The sequence below is a fragment of the Syngnathus leptorhynchus genome, chromosome 12 (genome assembly GCF_054491065.1).
Source record: "Syngnathus leptorhynchus isolate UIUO chromosome 12, UIUO_Slep, whole genome shotgun sequence".
NCBI lineage: Eukaryota > Metazoa > Chordata > Actinopteri > Syngnathiformes > Syngnathidae > Syngnathus > Syngnathus leptorhynchus.
This window is the reverse complement of record NC_141206.1, coordinates 7,856,963-7,876,079: the sequence shown is the minus strand read 5'-3', so window position 1 is coordinate 7,876,079 and position 19,117 is coordinate 7,856,963. Positions and strand designations below refer to the sequence as shown.

The 19,117-nt window shown below is 46.4% G+C and overlaps 3 protein-coding genes across 10 annotated transcripts in view; 2 read left to right on the top strand and 1 right to left on the bottom strand.

The window, feature by feature from the left end:
- Positions 1–255: 255 nt before the first annotated feature.
- On the top strand, positions 256–5,403 carry prune2 (prune homolog 2 with BCH domain). Of its 4 annotated transcripts, none has more exons than XM_085926664.1 (11): positions 256–377; positions 1,324–1,390; positions 1,566–1,766; positions 2,058–2,234; positions 2,308–2,410; positions 2,848–2,979; positions 3,038–3,124; positions 3,397–3,495; positions 3,604–3,642; positions 4,224–4,265; positions 4,499–5,403. In XM_085926664.1, the coding sequence occupies exons 2-11, from the start codon at positions 1,336–1,338 to the stop codon at positions 4,530–4,532; spliced, it is 969 nt and encodes a 322-aa protein (XP_085782790.1). In that variant the 5' UTR covers positions 256–377; positions 1,324–1,335; the 3' UTR covers positions 4,533–5,403. The 4 variants fall into 4 exon arrangements, with proteins under 4 accessions (XP_085782790.1, XP_085782789.1, XP_085782791.1 ...); XM_085926663.1 differs by lacking the exon at positions 256–377 and adding an exon at positions 656–974; XM_085926666.1 differs by lacking the exon at positions 256–377 and adding an exon at positions 842–974 and having other exon boundaries at positions 4,224–4,259; positions 4,502–5,403.
- LOC147048215 (proprotein convertase subtilisin/kexin type 5-like) lies at positions 4,915–18,433 on the bottom strand. The gene is made up of 31 exons (XM_085926961.1): positions 18,361–18,433; positions 18,109–18,290; positions 17,485–17,685; positions 17,246–17,337; positions 17,065–17,168; positions 16,242–16,362; positions 15,732–15,947; positions 15,303–15,439; positions 15,084–15,206; positions 14,848–14,950; positions 14,592–14,782; positions 14,414–14,498; positions 13,864–13,967; positions 13,469–13,601; positions 13,269–13,384; positions 12,976–13,078; positions 12,561–12,697; positions 12,198–12,398; positions 12,058–12,126; positions 11,807–11,849; positions 11,508–11,650; positions 11,075–11,275; positions 10,011–10,209; positions 9,126–9,340; positions 8,799–9,041; positions 7,960–8,211; positions 7,663–7,840; positions 7,103–7,329; positions 6,875–6,975; positions 6,616–6,799; positions 4,915–6,305 (listed from the first exon to the last, which is right to left on the bottom strand). Exons 1-31 carry the CDS (start codon positions 18,431–18,433, stop codon positions 5,857–5,859), a joined length of 4,926 nt encoding a protein of 1,641 aa, XP_085783087.1. The 3' UTR covers positions 4,915–5,856.
- LOC147048213 (BCL2/adenovirus E1B 19 kDa protein-interacting protein 3) overlaps positions 6,874–19,117 on the top strand; it is a 47,127-nt gene continuing 34,883 nt past the window's right edge. Inside the window, exons 1-10 of one of the 5 annotated variants that reach the window (XM_085926671.1) lie at positions 6,874–6,992; positions 7,111–7,351; positions 7,753–7,846; positions 7,986–8,189; positions 9,142–9,267; positions 9,991–10,226; positions 10,381–10,461; positions 13,229–13,363; positions 13,872–14,101; positions 16,219–16,354. The gene's annotated coding sequence lies outside the window, so the exon portion shown is untranslated. The other 4 variants (XM_085926670.1, XM_085926672.1, XM_085926669.1 and 1 more) reach the window with 4 other exon arrangements.

Genomic DNA, 19,117 nt, shown 5'->3' with positions numbered 1-19,117 from the left:
AGATTATTCCCAATTATTCCTCCTTTTGTGAGTTTTATTTTTTAGTTGACACATTTTGGATAAGATTACACATATTAAAAAAAAAAAGGTGCGAAAGGTGCACCACTGTTACATCAGCTACTCAATAAGCGTTTGGGAACTGAGGAGACTAATTGTTAACGTGCTAATTTGGCTGCACAACTTGGCTCTTTGCTACTTGGTTTTGTTTCTTCAAAGTCACGATGACTCAAATGTAGCCACCTAGCACGGTAGCATGAGCCTAAGCTACTATTTAACTGGAGGATGCTCCGACACGCGTCACTGAAGGCGTGGAGGCAACCTTTGCACCGAGAAGTCCGACTCCACTTCCTGTGCAGCCATCGAACCACAGCGACCTGGTAAGTGAAAGCCACAAGCCGCAATTGTACGACGTACTGCTGCCGAATATTCGGTCGGGACAAACCAATATGCTCGTTTTCGTGTTAATATTTTTTAGCACTTTTTTTTTTTTTTTTTTTTTCTTTTTACAAACATACAGCCATTTGAAATTGCTTGAGCACGTCACAACATGGGTTGTTCATTGATTTTTATACATGATGTCATCATGCGCAAGCGTGCTGGATTCTGTGTCAATCTGACCAACTGGCGCTAACAACGCCTAATGACAAAAGAAAAAGAAATAAAAAAGAAAAACCAGCAAACCTCCTTTCAGGCACTGAAATAGCAGCAATAACACAACATTATCGGCCCCGCGCACATCCTGCCTCTCCAAGTCTCGCACCGCCTTGGGGAGTGGGGGAGGGGGCGCTGTTATAGGAGCAGGTGGTCGCCCTTATATGGGCACAGCCCCGGTCACGTGAGCAGAAAATGGCGGAAGCCGCTGGCCGCCTGCGAACCCAGCATCTCTCGAGGAAGACGAGGAGGTTGGAGGAAGAGAAGGGGGTGGAACCTGGGAGCAGGAAGTAGGAGACGGGATCTTCTTCTTCCCGGTAGCGGTGAGTATGGGAAAATGAGGGAATCAAAATGGGGATGTGATGGAGAATAGGCAGCTCAGCATCTTCCATCGGGGAGGCTGAGGCTAGCATCTGGTTTCTCCATCGTTACAGAACTGCTAGGATTTGCTGTCTGTTTGTAAGCAGGAGATTTCCATTTCATGTCATATTGATTATGTATGAGTTATTTGCACGTCTGCGATCGTGCGGTCCTTTCGCTCGAGGAGACCAACGCGGGGGTTTGCTGTGACGTAATCAGTCCTCACGTTCAAGGCGACATGATTTCTGTTTGAAATGTGTTCCTGGTGTTCAATGTGTGTGATTAAGGTTTGGTATTTTGTTGTTTTTGTAGGTCCTCCTTGGGATGGACCTGGCGTCACACAGCAAGATGAACTCCGAGGACAGCGACGGTAGACCTGGTAAGTGTGAATTCAAAATATTTCGATTATATTCCGTACAATTGAGAAGGCGGGGCGGTACTCGCATATTCACGTGATTTTTTTTGTCATCTTTCTGAAATACTACAAATAATAGGAAGAGCGTCATCGGTGTCAAAGAAGTATGTTGCTGAGAAACTGTTGCTGTTGTTTTCAGCACCGCCCACCTCCTTGCCCCTCCAAGGAGGCGGCAACCAGCGAAAGAAACTGTCGGCTCCCCGCATCAGCCTTTCTCTGGACCAGAGCGAGGACGACTTGGGCGAGACGCCCGATGACCTCGATATCAACGTCGATGACCTTGACACTCCAGATGAAGGGGATTACCTGGACTACACGGACCACGAGATGGACTTGGACGGTAAATTGGACAGAAGTCAGAAGATTGTGACGATCAATCGTTTGTTTTGTAGTGTAACTACTCACATACAGTGAGTAAGACACTCATAAAAGTAAAAATACCGGTTCAGCTCCTTCATAAAAAAAAAAATACAGACCTTTGTAAAAGGACTTAAGGTATTTTTATGTGTTAATTCCATCCGGTAACCAGTTTGATTACTTTGGCAAGACACTTTCCTTGCTGCTCACCATGAACCTCCTCATCCCCCCCAGTACTCCTCCTTTTCAATTGTACTTCCCATCTTTTTTTCAGATCCCAAAATGGAACGCCGAGGTCGGGCAAGCGAGTCGTACGACGCCATCCCGACGTACGGCGCCGAGGACGAGCGTCAGGACGTCAAGCTGTGGCGAACGGTGGTCATCGGCGAGCAAGAGCATCGCATCGACATGAAAGTCATCGAGCCCTACATGCGAGTCATCTCCCACGGAGGTACAGCAACCAAAATTATAATATAAAAAAAAACAAAAAAAACATCCAAGGCATAATAAAATCTTTCTTTCAGGGTATTACAGCAACGGCGTGAACGCCATCATCGTGTTTGCCGCTTGTTTCCTGCCAGACAGTGACAAAGACGACTATCACGACATTATGGAGAACCTATTCCTGTGAGTGGAACACCAACTACAATAAAAACATAATAGTTAGCAATAGGAACATAATATAACAATTGGCGTGTGTGTGTAAATGTGAATTTGTCAAAAGATGGTTATTTGAAGCCAGGCCATTTTTTAATAAGCAACCGAACAGTCCTGTCAAGTCAAATCAGGTAAATCTACTATTTATTAGTTGAGGTTTTCCCTTGCAGCTAACAAACATTCGAAAATTGTGCGTGCCGTGCTTGTACCTCCACACGACATTCACTTAACTGCGGATGACAGCTAGCCTGTCGGGTAGAAGTCAGAAAGCAAATAAGCAAAACGTACAAATAAATAGAGCTAGGTCTCGAAATGTCCACGAGCAGATTTTGGCGTGTAGCTTCATCGACATTTTTACCCGCACTTGGTAAAATATTGTGTTTGTCACTTGTTATCTGTGTGTTCAGCTATGTGATCAGCACTTTAGAGCTAATGGTGGCAGAGGACTACATGATTGTGTACCTGAACGGAGCCACACCTCACAGAAGAATGCCAGGCCTGGGTTGGCTCAAGAAATGCTACCAGATGATTGACAGAAGGTGATCCTTTGAGACTCAGGTGAAAAATAAAACCCTAACACGCCTTGTTGTCACACAGACTCAGGAAGAACTTGAAATCCTTTATCATCCTGCATCCATCATGGTTCATCAGGACCATCCTGGCCATCACCAAGCCGTTCATCAGGTAGACTGAGGTGTCTTTGATGTCGTTCATGTCATTGAAGTTGAAGCTGTCTTTGATTTGAATACAAATGATTTGATCCCGCCATTGAGTTCAAGTGTTTGAAGTTTCAATGGTGTTGTCATTTTGTTTATGGTAAACATTGAACCTCAAGTTTGTCTCAGGCTTTGTACTTTAAAGCCGGCTTAGATGTTGTCATGTTTTTTTTTTTTTTTATTCGCTACCACCGTGGCACCGGTGGGGTTAACGCTTGTGGGAACGTCGCTTTCTTCCAGCACCAAGTTCAGCAGCAAGATCAAGTACGTGAGCAGCCTGGATGAGCTGCAAGAGCTTATCCCCATGGAGAGTGTCCACATCCCAGAGTGCATCATTAGGTGAGAGCTTCACACACACACACACACACACACACACAGAGCAACCTTACCAGATCCTCAAACCTCAGATGCTAGCTTGCATATTTTTTTTCTTTCTTCACCTTTCAGACTGGACCAAGAGCTCAAAGAAGCAGGAGAGAATTCCAAGTGAGTAACACACAATCGTTCCTACTAAAACAAATTCCGGATTCTTGTAGCTCCTCAAAAGATTGTAAAAGTCATTGAATCAAGGCTTTACTTAATTGGCATTAAAAAAAAATCAAAACAGTCCTTCAAAGGTCTTAAAAAATGTTTACTGGTGTTTAGAAATTTATGATTGTAAAATCTCAAAATAAAATAATTTTTTAAAGAAAAACAACAACACCGGTCACCAAATTTTTACATTTAAAAATCAGAAATGCAACAAAATTTTGTGGATTCTTTTTTTTTTTTACACCGATTCCTCTACCGTGAGCCCAATTATCATACTAGTACTAATCTACTAAAACAAAAACTTGTATGGCAAGCAGTGCTACAAAAGAACCAAGGTGCGGCGGTTACCGGCTGATGTACGACGGCGCTAACAAAGCAAACGAGGCGTCTCCGTGCCTTCTTGTACGATTTACGCTCTCAAATAAAAACGTGTGGCTGATGAATCACGCCGGAGAAAATCCCTTCCGCCATAAATCACGAGTCCCACTCTGCCGGAAAAAGAACCACTCCATTATGTTTTGTGTCTTTCATTGCAGAGTGAATAGTTTTCTGCTGGGAAGCGAGCCAACACGGTCAGTGTGAGTGTGTGTGTGTGTGTGTGTGTGTGTGTGTGTGTGTGTGTGTGTGTGTGTGTGTGTGTGTGTGTGTGTGTGTGTGTGTGTGTGTATAAGAGAGAGTGAGAGTGTACGAAAGTGTATGTGTGTGTGTGTGTGTGTGTGTGTGTGCGTGTGTGAGCAGACGTGAGAGAGTGTGCATGTGTGAAATAGTGCGTGTGTACATTCTCTTACGTAACACTCATTTGTCTTCCCAGCAGATCAAACGAGGCGGGTGCCAGCGCTCCTTAACTCGGAGGTCAACGTTCTTGTGTGTGTACGTGTGATTGTGTTTTGTTGCGTGTGAGTGTGTAGTTTCTGATGACAAGACAACTTTGATGAACACAGCAGGCAGTGGTCGCCGGGTGAGTGATGTCATAACAGTTGTGTTATGCGCGGACAGGAAGTGAAGCAATAATGATGTCCCGTGCTCACGCATATCAGTATTTCAGAGTAAGACGTGTGTTTTCAAAGTAAAAGCATCTGGCGTTATTCACCAAATATCACAATTGATTTGATTGCGTCATACACATGCTGGACACTTCATTAGGTACACATGTACAGCCTTAAAATGACTTCATTACAAGATTCACATGAAAAAATCCGAATGTTTTTCTTTATTTTGATGGTTTTCAGTACGTGTTGTTTATATTATTAATGTCATTAGTATTATATTATAAAATCATATCACACACCTTCTAAAAATAATGTTTCTAATGCTTTAAGACAGTAAATACTTATTTTTTTATTTAGGAAAAAAAAATGTCTGAACTGTCTCTCGTATTACAGTTGTCTTATTTAGTTACAGGAAAAAGTTGAAAATATTAAAAACAATCCTTGTCAATCATAAGCAAAATAATAAATCTCAGTGAAGAGTTCCTCCGGTTATAGTAGATGATTTAGCTTCACAAAGGACTAATAAATCAACTACCCGCATGTCCTAATTATGAGCGTTAACAAAAAAAAAAACCTCAAACAGTCGTCTTTATGATGAATAAGCACAATGTCTCATCAATGTGCGTGCGTGTTTGTGTGTGCGTGTGCCTTTTTGTGCATAGCAGTGCATGTAGCCTCCTCGTCACGCAAACACACTTGTAGTTCAATAAACCAGACTTGTGTCTGAGTGATTGCCTGTTTGAATCATTGTCAACACTCAAACTTCCCAAAAGTGATATATTTTGAATATGAATATTTGAATAGATTTCATTTTGATCATACACTTTTCAATGCATGTATAAAACCGTTTGAAGCAAACACAATAACCATATAGTGTAAGAATAAAAACTCATTTTGTAATATTTTTTTCACAAAAAAACAACTCACTCCAAAGTTTAATATTAACGAGGTCCTATGTTTCCAACAATTCATTCCAAATCTGCAAAAAAGAAAAATTAGGTCAGTATTAAGAGACAGTGCAAGTGCATCTGCCATCTAGTGGTGATTGGTGAAAGTACAACTTCCACAGGTTAGTTTACTTTTTTTTCCATCTGTATTTTTTTCATCATTTAGAATTTTCCCAGTTTTTTTCCCAGATATTCGTAACTCTCATTTTAGGTGGAAAACAAAAGCCACGGCTTCATCGATACGTGTAGCTCTCGTCGTCGTACTCCAAATCCTCCTCATCGTCGTTCCCCAGTTTCCCGTAGCGGAACTTCCTGTACACGGTCCCGTCCTTGCTCATATACACAATATCCTCCTCCTCGTCCTCATCTTCGTCTTCTTTAGCGACCGAGTAGCGTTGGCCCAAGTCCGCCATCTGCGTACCTTTGTAGCAAGGTGAGGAGGACCTGTAGCCGCCGGAACCGGAGGCAGAACCAGAGCCCAGTTTCTCGTAGCCACGTGGGCTTTTGTCTGAAGATGTCATTTTGGAGCGCGTGTGCTGGATGAAGAGGAAGGCGGCAGCGCAGACTCCGGCTAATAGAAGGACGCACGCGATGATGAAAAGCATCGGGTTGCCCCTTGCCTCCTCTTCCCCTCCTTCTTCCTCATTCCTGAATGCCAGGTTGGTGCTGAGGACACATTTCCCTGAGGGGAAAGAAAGCTACACTGAAACTTGATAATATTCTTTCAAGGTAAAATCAATTCATATTGCATATATTACCTAAATAAGAAAAAACAATGTCAAAACGCTCATGAAAAAAGAGAATTTCAGAAAAAAATTAAATATGACAAATAAGCAGTACTCAGAATTCACTTATTTAATGATGATTAACATTAGAGCCTTCAAAAAGATGAATTAAATGAATGAAAATGATTCTTTACACGATACTATTGTAATGCTTCTTCAAGTCGAACGCAAAATATTCCCAAAATTTGGAAGCCTATTGTTGCCGACCTGTTGTTTCCGTGCAGTTGCAGCAATCCTGCGTGTGAGCGACGGCGGGGACGTGGCAGCAAAGGAGACAGCGCCCCCCGGCTTCGAGGATGGCGTGCGGGGGGCACGCGCTGCAATTGGACGGGCCGGGACCCTCGCAGCGCAGGCAGGAGGCGTCGCAGTCCTCGCAGATGTGACTCGAACCCTAAGCGGGGAGACAAATGATTTATTATATACAATTTTTATTTTTTTTCCCAGAGGATGCCTGAGTCTGCTCTACCTTGATGAGCGGGTACTTGGCCGTGTCGCACGCAGACACGCACGTGCTGCCTGACAGGAGGTAACCAGGCCCACACGAGTCACAGGAGTGAGAGCTCTTTCCTGCAAAATATATCCTGGTACAATTTCACCTACGACCCTTGCCAAATCATGTACTTTCGAAAAATATACGCCTGTGACTATTGTTATTTGAAATCTCTACTCTTGTAATCAATGTCATATTGTTGACCTGAACAGGTTGCACAGTTGCCGTGACAACGCTCGCACGTCGCCGACGTGTCATCGTTGTATTCTTGATGGCGGAAGAAACCACGAGGGCAGGTGCGAAGGCAGCGGCCTTCCCGTGACACGAAGACCAGTCCGGGCACGCAGCTCAGGCAGCGCCCGTCCCCTGAACACTCGCTGCAAGTGGGGTCGCACGGTTCGCACGTCCCGGTGGCCTGGTTGCCATAGTGACTGTGAGGAAGAAAGTGCAGAGGTCAGTGTATGGATATGACACTTCATTAACCGACAAAGCGGCGAGGCTTCTTCAATTCATCGGAATAAACTGGGCGGGATTTAATTGCAATTTAACGCCGCGTTGATTTAATTTTCTCAGCCGCCGTCCGCCAATTAAACATCAGCAACAATTAGCATTTTACAGCCGCGTGAAGTGAATCTCCCGTGTAACTGGCGCTTGGCTTCCCTCGCGCCGCAAAGCTTCAAAGAAACTTAGAAGCTTGACTCCATTGCGGTGGAAACTCCCGAATATGTTGAAATGGGAATTAAAAAAAAAGGTTTTGTGATTACTTGAGTCGACACGTCTCCACGCACTCGTTGCCGTGGCGAAAGAGACGCTCCTTGCAGGCCAGGCACTCATGGCTGTGTTTCCCGGCACAGGACTGACAAGTCGAGTGGCACGCTTGGCATTTCTGCAGCGACCGGTCAGCGTAGAAACTTGTTGGGCATTCGTCCACGCAGCTGCCATCTAGAGGTTAGTTGAGGAATTTCTAATATATATATATTTTGGGGGGAATTTGCTACGTACATCCATGTACTATTTTCAATGTATTTCTCTATTATAGGATTAAGAAAGTTCAAACTCACTGAACAGAAGATGTCTCTGCTTGCAGCTCAAGCAGTGCGTCTTTCCCGAGCCGGAGCAACGGCGGCAGTAATTGTGACACGGTCGGCAATCCCCGCGCTCGTCGACGTACTCGTGTGGCGAGCACTCGTCGTCCGACGGCACGCAGCGACCGCGGCCGTCCTGCCCGTGGCTCTCCAGTCTCTGGCCTTCTCTGCAGCCAGAACAGGATCCGGCCAGGGGTCCCACGCAGGTGAGGCAGGAGACGTCACACTCTTAAAACCAAAACCAGTCACAGGATAAATTAGAATCAGAAACCGTAATATGACATGATACTGGAAATATAATAATTTAATTACCATTCCAAAAGATATTCATTAAAAAGCGGGAAAATAATTTGTAATACGATTAAAAAAAAAGTCATCAAAAGTTTGAATGTTCCGAGAATTAAAGTCATAACAATTTTGCAGGCTGCTGATGTAAGAGACACATTTTTGGGGCAGGTCAGGGAGGGTAACAAAACCGAGCCGCGTTTCTATCTGGAGGCGACGTGACAGTTGCCTAACTTCTGACGAGCGTCTTTTGCTATTTTAGTCTGCGCTAAAATTATTCAGCGCGCTCAGAGCGAGAACTTCTTAATGTTGACTAAAAAATGAGATGCGAGTCAAGTGAGGAAGGTGAAAGGGTGTGCGTGTGTGAGCTTGAGTGGGAAAAGCGTGCGCGTGAGAAAGTGAGAAATCGTTCAATTAGTTGACAGGGAACGTGTGTGTGTGTGTGTGTGTGTGTGTGTGTGTGTGTGTGTGTGTGTGTGTGTGTGTGTGCAAATGTGATCCACTGAGTGTGTATGTGAGAAATGACATACCTTGACATTCTCCCGTCACGTCGTCCAAGAAGGTCCGAGCGGGACACGCGGTCACGCACTGCCCGTCCCGCAGCGCGGCCTGAGCGTCCACGCAAGCGTCGCAATCGTCGCTTCTGGGGCCGTCGCACAAGCGGCAATCGGGATGGCAGCGTAGACACTCCCGTCGCTCGTTATCGCCGAAGAAGCGGTCGGGGCAGTCGGGCACGCACCTGCCCTCGTGGAGGAAGTGGTACTCCTCGCAGGCTACGAGGAGGAAATGGCAAATCAGAAACGAGGATGCTTCTTAAAACGCAGCACGCCGGCTTTTCACGATAATTGTTGCATTACCTGTGCACTCTCCTAGGGGGCTGCACTTTTCACAAGACGGGGGGCAACGTCGGCACTCCTGGATGTGGACCGTGTGGCCCGCGGGACACTCGTCCACGCATCGGTGGTTGAGCAGCAGCAGTGGTTCTTCACAACTCAGGCAGTAGGTAGCGTTCTTCTCGCAGGACTCGCAGTCCGACGCGCAGCTTCGACACACCTGACCGACCGGGTAGCCTCTGTAAAGATCAGAAATCAATGAGAACTTCATTGCCAATTGCATGTTTTATGTTCATAGTCATTTCTGAAAACCTCAAGATTTGCAATAATAGCTCGCTCGTTAACTTTTTAGCTTTGTTTATTCATATATATGGACTTAATGACGGCTGTTTTTCAATCACTAAATGGACATAATACAGCCATATAGTGTCCCTGCATACCACTTTGCACATTCGACCACTTGTGGAAAAAAAAAAAAAAAAAAGGCAATATCTAGTAAAAAAACAACAACAAAAGCATATAAATGTAGTTTATACAGTCCTCTATAGTATTTTGCCCTACTCAAGCGACGTTCCGATGTGTTTTCCCTTGTCGGAGGTCGTCATTTGGCGACTGGCATGCTGCAATAACCTCCTTGGCGGAGGTAATAAAGGCAGATTGGGCCGCTAATGGACACCCAAGGATACGGCGTGCAAGGACATGACGCACTGGGAGTGCAATTTATAATTGCTCATAAATGTCAAGGAAGAAAAGTCAAAACGATGGAGAGTGAATATGTCAAGGATTAGAGCTTTTTATTTTTTTTATTTTTATTGTCGAAGTCTGCGAGAAGCAACACTTTTATGGGAAACCAACTTTGATACAAATATGTCTCCTTTATAACGTTTAGGAAAGTGATTCAAATCGAACCTGACACACTGCTGGACGCATTGGCCGTCCTGTAGGAATAAAATCGCCGTGGGACGACTCAGGCAGCGGGTGCAGCGCTCCAAGTCCACGCAATACAAACAGCCGGCGGGACAAGCCTCGCAATCGCCGCTCAGCTGGTCGCCGAACAAGCCCGGCGGACATTTTGAAACGCACGTTTGCTGAGGGCTCAGGAAGCGGCCTGGAAGAACACCGCAGGTGGCGTAGACAAGATTTTACTTTTTTTTTGGTTGAGACATTGACAAATATATATTCCAAGTCGTCGTGTTTTGTTATTAAAATAAGTAGCGAGTGAGATACCGCCACACCTTTTGTACATTTGGTACACTGGTTCTTGTTTTTTCCATCGCAGGACTCGCAAGATGGATGACACGCTACACATTCGCCATCACCTGCCGGACGGAACACACTCAAGCTATCGTGAAATATGAAGGTAGACCACATTTATTATCACAAAAGTGAAATATAAATGTTTACCAAAGGTGCTGTAATGAAATATAAATATAAATGTATATCAAAAACTCAATGTACATTTGGCTAATGTTGGTTAGCTAGCATTGTTTGTTACGACACGCTACACATTCGCCTTCACCTGCCGGACGGAACACACTTCAGCCATCGTGAAATATGAAGGTAGACCACATTTATTAACACAAAAGTGAAATATAAATATTTACCAAAGGTGTTGTGTGAAATATAAGTATCAATGAATATCAAAAACTCAATGTACATTTGGCCAATGTTGGTTAGCTAGAAACTAGCTAGCATTGTTTGTTAGCTTCGCTTTAGATGACGCAGCTTTTTATTTCAAATGTTCTTTCTTCCAATGATTAAAATTCCGATAATTAGATGACTTCCATTCCAATAAATAATGCAATATATTGCTTGGATGTGTCTTAAAGTCTTAGAAAGAGAGTTCAATGATCCACGAATACCATCAATCATCACAAAGTCTGTCTGGCAGAGGTTCAGCATGGCTGATTGAGCACTTAAGCTGAAATCCCGCATTGATTTTAGTCAAGAAGCTGTTGAATTGTCATTCTCACCGCTACGAAAGGTCAGCACTGGACAGACGTCGCTGTCGGTTACGCACTGTCCGTTTTCCAGCAATTTGCCGTCATCACAAGAAAGGCAGTCGTCGTTCTCGGGTCCACTGCATGACCCGCAGTCGGCGTGGCACTCTTCACAGTCGTTGGTGTCCTCGTCCCCATAAAAACCCTCGGGGCACACGGGGACACACTTGCCCTCTGAGGAAAAAAAAACATAATATTTTGCTGTAAATTGCATGCCAGGCCACTAGTTGGCAATGTGATGTCACACGTAGATTTGCATTAAGAAGTTTATTCACTTATCGTTAGTGTTGTTTTGTTAGAGAAGTTTACAAAACGAAAACAGGAGCACCTATCAAGTCTCTCGAAAACATTCAAATGGTGACTTGTAAATATGTCCACTGTGCTAAAACAACTGTAGAAGTGCTACCTGACAGGAAGAGATCCGTTTCGCACCAGTAACACTCGTGCTGGTCGCAGCTCACGCAGTTGTCGTCGCACGGGACGCATATCATCTCCTCGTCCACGTTGTACGTTTTGGCAGGGCAGTTTTTGTAGCAGCCATCCTGGAAGCTGAGCACAAAAGATGAAGAAGTCAACGAGCTCTCTTTTCCTCAAATCCGGTTCACTTGTCGGCCAAAACGTCTGTCAGACAGAAGCTAATCAGTTAAGCGAGAGGTTAAGCGAGCAGAGACGAAGGCGAGGTCACACAAGGCACACCAGCCTTACTTGTAAAAGCCTTCTTTGCAGGACAGGCAATGCCTGGGGTTATCTGTTAGAAGCAGACAAACAAGCTCAGCTCTCCTTTTATGAAATGAGAAAAAAAATCAAGTGCAGCAGACCCTTCGGATTTGATTAGTTTGGACCAGAAAGCAATATGGTTATCACATACCTGCTCCTTTAGAGGTTCACCGCAAAAAATCTTAGCATTGTCAAATATGGGATGTTACATTTTGCTTAAGCAGCACGTGTGAGCTTACATAGGACACACTGCCTGCAGCCCTCCTCACAGGCCATGCAGTCGCTGTAATCTGGATCTTCTACTTCCCCTGAAAGACAACCAACAAATCTGTTTTGTCGTAGTGGAAAAGACGAATGGTGCTCAGGTCACTCGACTTGCCTTCGCCGCACTCCAGCTTGACGCAGGCGCCGTCAGACACGTAGTAGGACGAGTTGCATCTCAGGCAGTGGGCCGAGCTTGTGCAGAGCGTGCAGCGGTGTGAGCAGGCCTCGCAGCTCTTCTCCTCGGTGTGGTAGAAGGCCTCGGGGCAGGCGTCCACGCAGTGGCCATGGTGGAGGTAACGCTCCATTCCGAACTTATCTGCGGTGTTGACAACACTTTTACCATTTTTGTTCTCCACGCCACAGTGCCTCTGCTGGCTGGAGGCAACGAGTACAACTAATTATCAACTAATCAATTAGTCTGTCCCGAGTGACAAACGCACAGACAGACCTAATAAATGGTGACAGTTAAGGTCCTCACCTTTATCGCAGCTCGTGCAGTTGTTAGGCCCCGCCTCCACGCAGGTAGCACATGTGTGGTCACACAGGTGGCAGCGCCCACCCGACTGGTACTTGCCCCGGGCGCACTCGGCCAGGCAGCGGCCCTCGTCCAAAGCGCTGCGATCGCAAAAAATCATTTTTGACAAATTGTAGTTCTGTTCATTTGAATGGTCCAACTTGAACTTGCAATGTCTCCATAAATTGATGAGCTGTTGTAAACTTTAGAAAAAGAATCTGGACAAAAACTTACAATGGTTGTTTTTTTTTTTTTTTTTTTTGCAGCGTCATCAGTTTCAAGTGCTCTTCAGCACTTTAGCTTATTGATCACAATTGTAGAGTATTAGCTTGAGACAATAGTGTGTGACTCAGCATTATATTGAGTGAGTCCAACTGACTGTGAAGCGCCACAGCTGATGCAGTCTTGGTGTCGCGGTCCCGTGCACTTCAAGCATGTCGGGTGACACGGAGGACATGTCCCGTCGCTGTCCTGATACTCTCCTGTCATAAGTTGGCAAAATGTCATTGTTCTGAATTCAATATTATTATTATTATTATACAAGAATATTTTGACAGCCGGAAAGTGCTGTGATCAAGCAGCACAACAAACTGTTGTTCATGCGCACGCCAATTTCTGTTGTGTTTATTTAGACTCAACAATGTGAGCCAATAAAAACGGACAGACGCTGACCATCTGCGCACGCCGTTTGGAGAACACACTCGCCCTCCTGCAGGCTTCGGCCGCCGTAACAGCTGCTGCAGTCGGCCCGGCTCGGCCCGACACAGGTGAGACAGCTGGCGTCGCACCTGTAGGAGCACAAACCAGAAAGGAAGCCTGCCATCAGTAGATAAACAAGTCACCCACACTTGAGCACACAACAGTGCGCTCACCTCCTACACGTCCCGCGCCCGTCGGCTATCTCGGGAATTATGGCGAAGAAGCCACCGCTGCAGGAGGAAACGCACCTCCATTCCTCCATCAGGTAGCCGTCGGCGCACTGGGTGCACGCCTCCACGCCGGCGCCTGATGAGCCAGAAAATAGAAAGATAAGCGTATATCTCCCCAACGCTGACCACCTTTTCGAGCAGTGGTTCTTAAATTGAGGCTCTACCAACTTGAGGATCTGGGAAAGAATTTGTAACATCGGTTTGTTTCTGTGTCGTGACAGCGTTTATTCTATGGTTAGCTTTACAGAGAACTCCACCTGGGCATGGCAAGATATTTAGTCTGGTGCGTTTTTTTTGTGTGTTTTTTTTTTTAATTGGTTCTCGCTTTGATGTCTCACCTGCACAGGTGGCACACACCCGGTGGCAAGCTTTGCACAGATCTTCTGCCTCGTCATGGTACATTCCTGGCGCGCAACTTCGCTGACACCTGTTCCCACGCAAACTGGATCAAGGGTGGATAGAGAGAGCGACGAGATTATTTGGAGGTGTGGCAACCACAGCCAATGACACCATGGCATCTGGATGACTCATTTGGCAAACCCCATTTGGCAAGCACCTGACATGGGTTTACCTCAGGTAAGCGCACTTTGAAGATTTCGTAACTTTCACTGTGCTATCCGCGAACGTGGCCTCAAAATGTTCACCAGTGATGGCACAATGTAATTTCTGTGGAACGCTGTCAAGCAATCTTTTCCAAAAATGAAAACTCGCTGCTCGGTTAATATGCGACTTAAATAGTAAGGAAAAGCATTCCAAAGTATTTTGATAATCAATTGATCAGATGCCGTTAGTACCGTGACTTTTTGTTATGATGCTAAATAGGATGCAGGAGGAGTGAGTATTGTTTACTAGACACTTGCCGGGGGGCTCATCAGATGCTCGACTCACCTTGTGTCTGCTTTGCATTCCGTGCAGATGCTAGAGGACGTGCACCTCGAGCACTTCTCGCTGCACCTCTTGCACATGTTTGCATCTGCAGTGGGTGGAATTCGAAATTCAAATGACGATATAGCGAGCTTACTCGCACGTACGAACACTCGTAAAGGATTTTGCCACAAATCCCGACCGAGGTCTAGGAAGTAGCCCTCCTCGCAAACGGCAGTGCAGGTATTGGTCCCCTCGGTCAGGTGATGTCCGGCTTGACAGGAAGTGCACTGGTCATTGCGGCTTCCCGTGCAACTCTGGCAGGTGGCAAAGCAGCGCTTACAACGCCGTCTGTCACCCCAGAATCCTCGCGGACACCCGGACACGCACATCCTGTTGGGGACGTGCGAGTCATGCGAGAAGCACGCTTCAGGTCAAGCTGTTGGTCCAGTACTAACCTCGTGTTGTTCTTGAACTTAAGAAAAAAGTGGGCGCACGTGACACACTGCCACGGGCCGGGACCCTCGCAGCCGTCCTCGCTGCACTCTGGGTCGCAGGTTCCTAGAAGGGCAATTATTTAAAATAAAAATAGTCATTCTGATTGAGGTTACGGTTTTTAGATGTTCACAAATATATCGTTTGAGAGCTTGAGTTGGAAAGTTATCCATTTAGACAACAAATAGCAAACACACACCAGCGTACTCTTCAGCCAAGTCGGCGTCCTTCGGGATCTCGGCCGACCGCGCCGACCTTCGCCGAGCGGGATACGGCGGCCGTGCCGTGCCGTAAATCACCAGCGACCATTCCTCCAGCGTCCCTGCGCAGCAGAGCCGAGAGCAAAAAGCGATGAAAGCCCGGCCCCGTCGAGGTCTTACCACCTCACGTTGCGTTGTACAGAGAGGAACAAGCTCACCCGCTTGAGAGTTTTCCCTCCCTGCAGAGGGAGAGTCACGGATGTTCAAGGTCCATTCCCCGGCCGTCCGCTCCCCCCAGCAGTGCGTTGTCATGAATTCCCACTGGTGAAAACCCTCAGTGGAGTTGTCATGAGGCCTAAATGAATAATCATCACCACCATATAGATGCTACCACAGCTTCTTGAAAATAAACAATAATCTGTAACATTCAGCTAGTAATTAGATTAAAAAATGAATTTGTTACCCTACTAGTTACCGTTACAGGAGAATGTTGTATTTTTGCACACCGAAAGATAAGAAACGCTCAAACATCAGAAGCACGGAAAAATCTGTTCCCCCAAATTGAAGGATTTAGCCCAGCAGGGTTTTAGTGCTGCTGGATGGCGGTAATGGGTGACACAGCATGAGGAAAGAGCTAGAGATGCTACCTTTTATCAAGAAGCTGTGACACGGTGCCCGAGGGCGACGTGAGCGCAATGGAAAGGTCGCCACGGCGACGGCAAGCCACTGTGACACGCACCACCACGTGCTCCACAAAAGCCACGTGCTGCTGCTGCTGCTGCTGCTGCTGCTGCCGTCGGGATGAAGCTGAGCAGCCCGACGTCTCCAGCACCGATGTCACTGTACCGCCCGTCTCCAGTATTCTGTGGGAATATTGACATTTTATCAGGAACGTAAGAAAGACATCATTGTGTCAAAACCACAACCCGACTAATTGAAATTCCTCCTCTCAGTTCAACATAGCCGCCTGACACTAGGCGGTCACCAGATGGCGCCAAAGCAGTATTTTAATATTCAACACGGCTCTGGCATGAGCCGTAAAATACACCGTATGCCTTTTGTGAGGTTTTTGTGCAGTGCTGTGCCTTGAGATGATATTTTCTAACAAATGTAATATGTCTTGGCTCATTAAAGGTTGCCAAGCGAGTCTGTCGTACCTCCTCAACCGAGTGGGCGTCTTCACTGCGCACGCACGCTGCGGGGGGACCCGCCGCCATCGCTTGGCTTGTAGTACCATCCTCTCTGCATCCAGCAGGCCGAAGCCGTACAGGTGGCTCACTAACACACACATACACACACACACACAAGCGCACACTCATTAGACGGCGCATAAAAGGTGCTCTAGTTTCACATTGCACACACTCCCGGGAGTTTGTAGGCGTTTATCACTGCCGCACACACACACAGTGTCTCATTAGTGCATATGCTTCCTGTTTCTCTTGTTTCTGTTTTAAAAAAACATTCTATCCCGATGTTCATTATTAATGGTTTATTTAAAGTGTGAAAAGAAATTGTTTTGTTTTTTTGAGGATGGGCATTCAAGGATAGCCATTGTGATGCTTTTATGCCAACTAAAGTCATTTAAAAAAGCCCAGGTCGTTGCACGTTTGTAACATCACTGATAGTTTATGATTAAAAATGTAATTAAAGTTAAGTAATGAAATCGGTTAGGAATGCCAGCGCAGGGTTCATTCAATTACAGCTGTAGATAATTACGAGCGAGAGGGACTTGTTAAAGGCCAACAAGTCGTCGCAATGGCACGACAGGAAATGTTCAAATATATTACATTAAGGTTAATTAGGTCAAATTTATTTTTGCGTGATACTGTATGGACATTCAAGCCCGGGTTGTCGAGGTTTGGGTTTTAAAATGGTTTTCAGAGTTGGAGTCATGGAAATCGAACTTTAGGTCCTTGAATAATGAATACCCATGTCCATTCAATTTTGTTTGGACAATCTGGCTCATTTTTGGAGCCTTACCTTTGTACCCGGCGCCATTCTTTTGCCAGTCGGCCGCCACGAGGTGACGAGTATCCGACGTGCGAACGATGATGTGCTGGACGTCCCTCCAGGTGAGCAGAGGACTGAGAATAGATGGGACAGAAACTCATTAGCGGAAATCATTTCATCTATTAGTTAGTGGGGACAGTGTTGAGCGTACTTGGCCTCCAGGGCGAGTGCGATGACGCCGGCCGCCGCCGAGACCGAAAGGGCCGAGCCCCATTTAGCCGTGGTGCACTTCCGATGTGGAGTCTGAGAAGCACATGATGTCTCGGTCATCCAAAGCGTGCACATCAAAATGTTGTCATGGTTCTCAAAAGAGCGCCAAAAGTTGGTGTGTGTGATGCTCAAACCAGCAACCTCTTGGATTTTTCAAAATTGGTTGCATCCCCTACTCACAATCTCGTCCATGTTGGAGGCTGCAGCCAGCGTAGACGCGCACCTCTCCTGGTGGTCCGGCTGGTTTCCGAGTCCTCCGCTGCCGCCGCTGACGGATATGGTGTAGATGCTGTTGCTGTAGCCGTCGCACGAGCAGTGGTCACCTTTATGTGCGCCGCTTCCCGCCGCCCAGACGTAAATAGAACCCCGCCCGCCTCGGCCCTGTTGTTAATTAAAGCGGTAGACCGAGGCCATTCATCAAGCGGCAGGCTAGTAAACGAGCAGGGAAAAGTCCTTGAAACTTTTTACAAGCCATCCTCAAATGGTTGCCACCGCGCCTCATTTAATCTCCAGGTCTCCCACCGTGGGTGTTTGTATGTGTGGGGGGGGGGGGGGAAATAGAGCAGATTTAAAGCATTTTAACTTTCAAAACACACAATATTGTGACACTTCGTAAATGAATCACTAGAGTAACACTTTTATTAAATTCATATTTTTTAAATGTAATAAATGACTTGAATTTGACAAACTGAATTTATTTGTGCGCTATTTAGTGGTAGTGGTATTCAGTAGTGTGCGTTTATGCGGATGACGGTAATTGACGTCATTAAACAAAGCAGCCTGAATGTGAGGCAATATTCTCACTGTTTGAACGGCGTTCTCCAAAGCGAGGCGTGTCAGAGGCCCGGGTCCGTCCACAGCGGTGCCATCATCTTCCGGGCCCCAGCTGGCCAAGTAGATGTCGACGTGTTGCGCTTTGAAACTCAGCGCTCGCGCCTCCGCCACGTCTGTCACTTCTCCGTCCGGCCCACCCAGAATCCGGACGCCTACGAGTGAAACGGCCAGGGGGGGGTGGCTTATATTGGCGTGGCTTCCAAAACCTCTCGGTGCGCTCACCTCCAATCTTTGCGTGGAAAGCAACTCCCACGGTGCACGCGGAGCTGTTTGCGGTAACGGCGGCGGCCACCATTCCTGCACACCGAGTCTCATGGCTGTGCAGAGACATCAGAACATGAGCCTGGATGCATATTGTATGAGTAGAGGCTATTTCCGTTACATCAAACCGGCGAGAAGACAGAAGTCTAAACGGCGCTGGGAATTTGCATATTCATTTATGCATGCAATTACAGAAGAATGGGGAGGAAAAATGGAGCATGAATTAAATGAAGGGTCAACGTCGGTAGGAGGGAGGGGGCGGGTTGCGGAGGAGAGCCAAGTCGGAAGAAGTTCTCACTAGTCGGCGGCTGTCTCGGAGCCTGGACTCTGATGTCCTTCTTGTCCATTGGCATCAAAGCCGGCGAGAGCGTCCTGGAGGAGATTTGATTATGAAGAGCGCCACATACAGTATCCAGATGCCAGCAGCTGCGCGTCTCCGTTTTATCAAAGCCATCACAAAGAGCATTATTCACCAGTCCGCCCCGACCCCTAAGTGGATCAGACATCTTATGTCCATTCCAATCGTGCTCTCTGAGCATTTTGGCCCAAAAGCTTTGCTATCTGTCTCTCTTATGCACTCTTACACTAAGAGCTGCGCTAAATTGATCCTGATTAATGTACCCCCAGTCCCCCTCCATTCCCCCTTTGCTGCCGAATGCATCAAATCCCATCTCGGGGGGGGATACTTACATAATTCGGTTTCAGGTCTGGATGCTCT

What these genes read in the sequence shown, in the direction of transcription:
- LOC147048215 (XM_085926961.1), bottom strand. Translation starts at nt 18,433, where the DNA reads ATGGTGGCCGCCGCCGTTACCGCAAACAGCTCCGCGTGCACCGTGGGA. An exon ending in TTTCCACGCAAAGATTGGAG is followed by an intron (nt 18,291 to 18,360) that starts GTGAGCGCACCG and finishes TTTCACTCGTAG; the next exon opens with GCGTCCGGATTCTGGGTGGG. An exon ending in GAGGGAAAACTCTCAAGCGG is followed by an intron (nt 15,207 to 15,302) that starts GTGAGCTTGTTC and finishes TCTGCTGCGCAG; the next exon opens with GGACGCTGGAGGAATGGTCG.
- prune2 (XM_085926664.1), top strand. Translation starts at nt 1,336, where the DNA reads ATGGACCTGGCGTCACACAGCAAGATGAACTCCGAGGACAGCGACGGT. An exon ending in ATTATGGAGAACCTATTCCT is followed by an intron (nt 2,411 to 2,847) that starts GTGAGTGGAACA and finishes CTGTGTGTTCAG; the next exon opens with CTATGTGATCAGCACTTTAG. An exon ending in ATCACCAAGCCGTTCATCAG is followed by an intron (nt 3,125 to 3,396) that starts GTAGACTGAGGT and finishes GCTTTCTTCCAG; the next exon opens with CACCAAGTTCAGCAGCAAGA.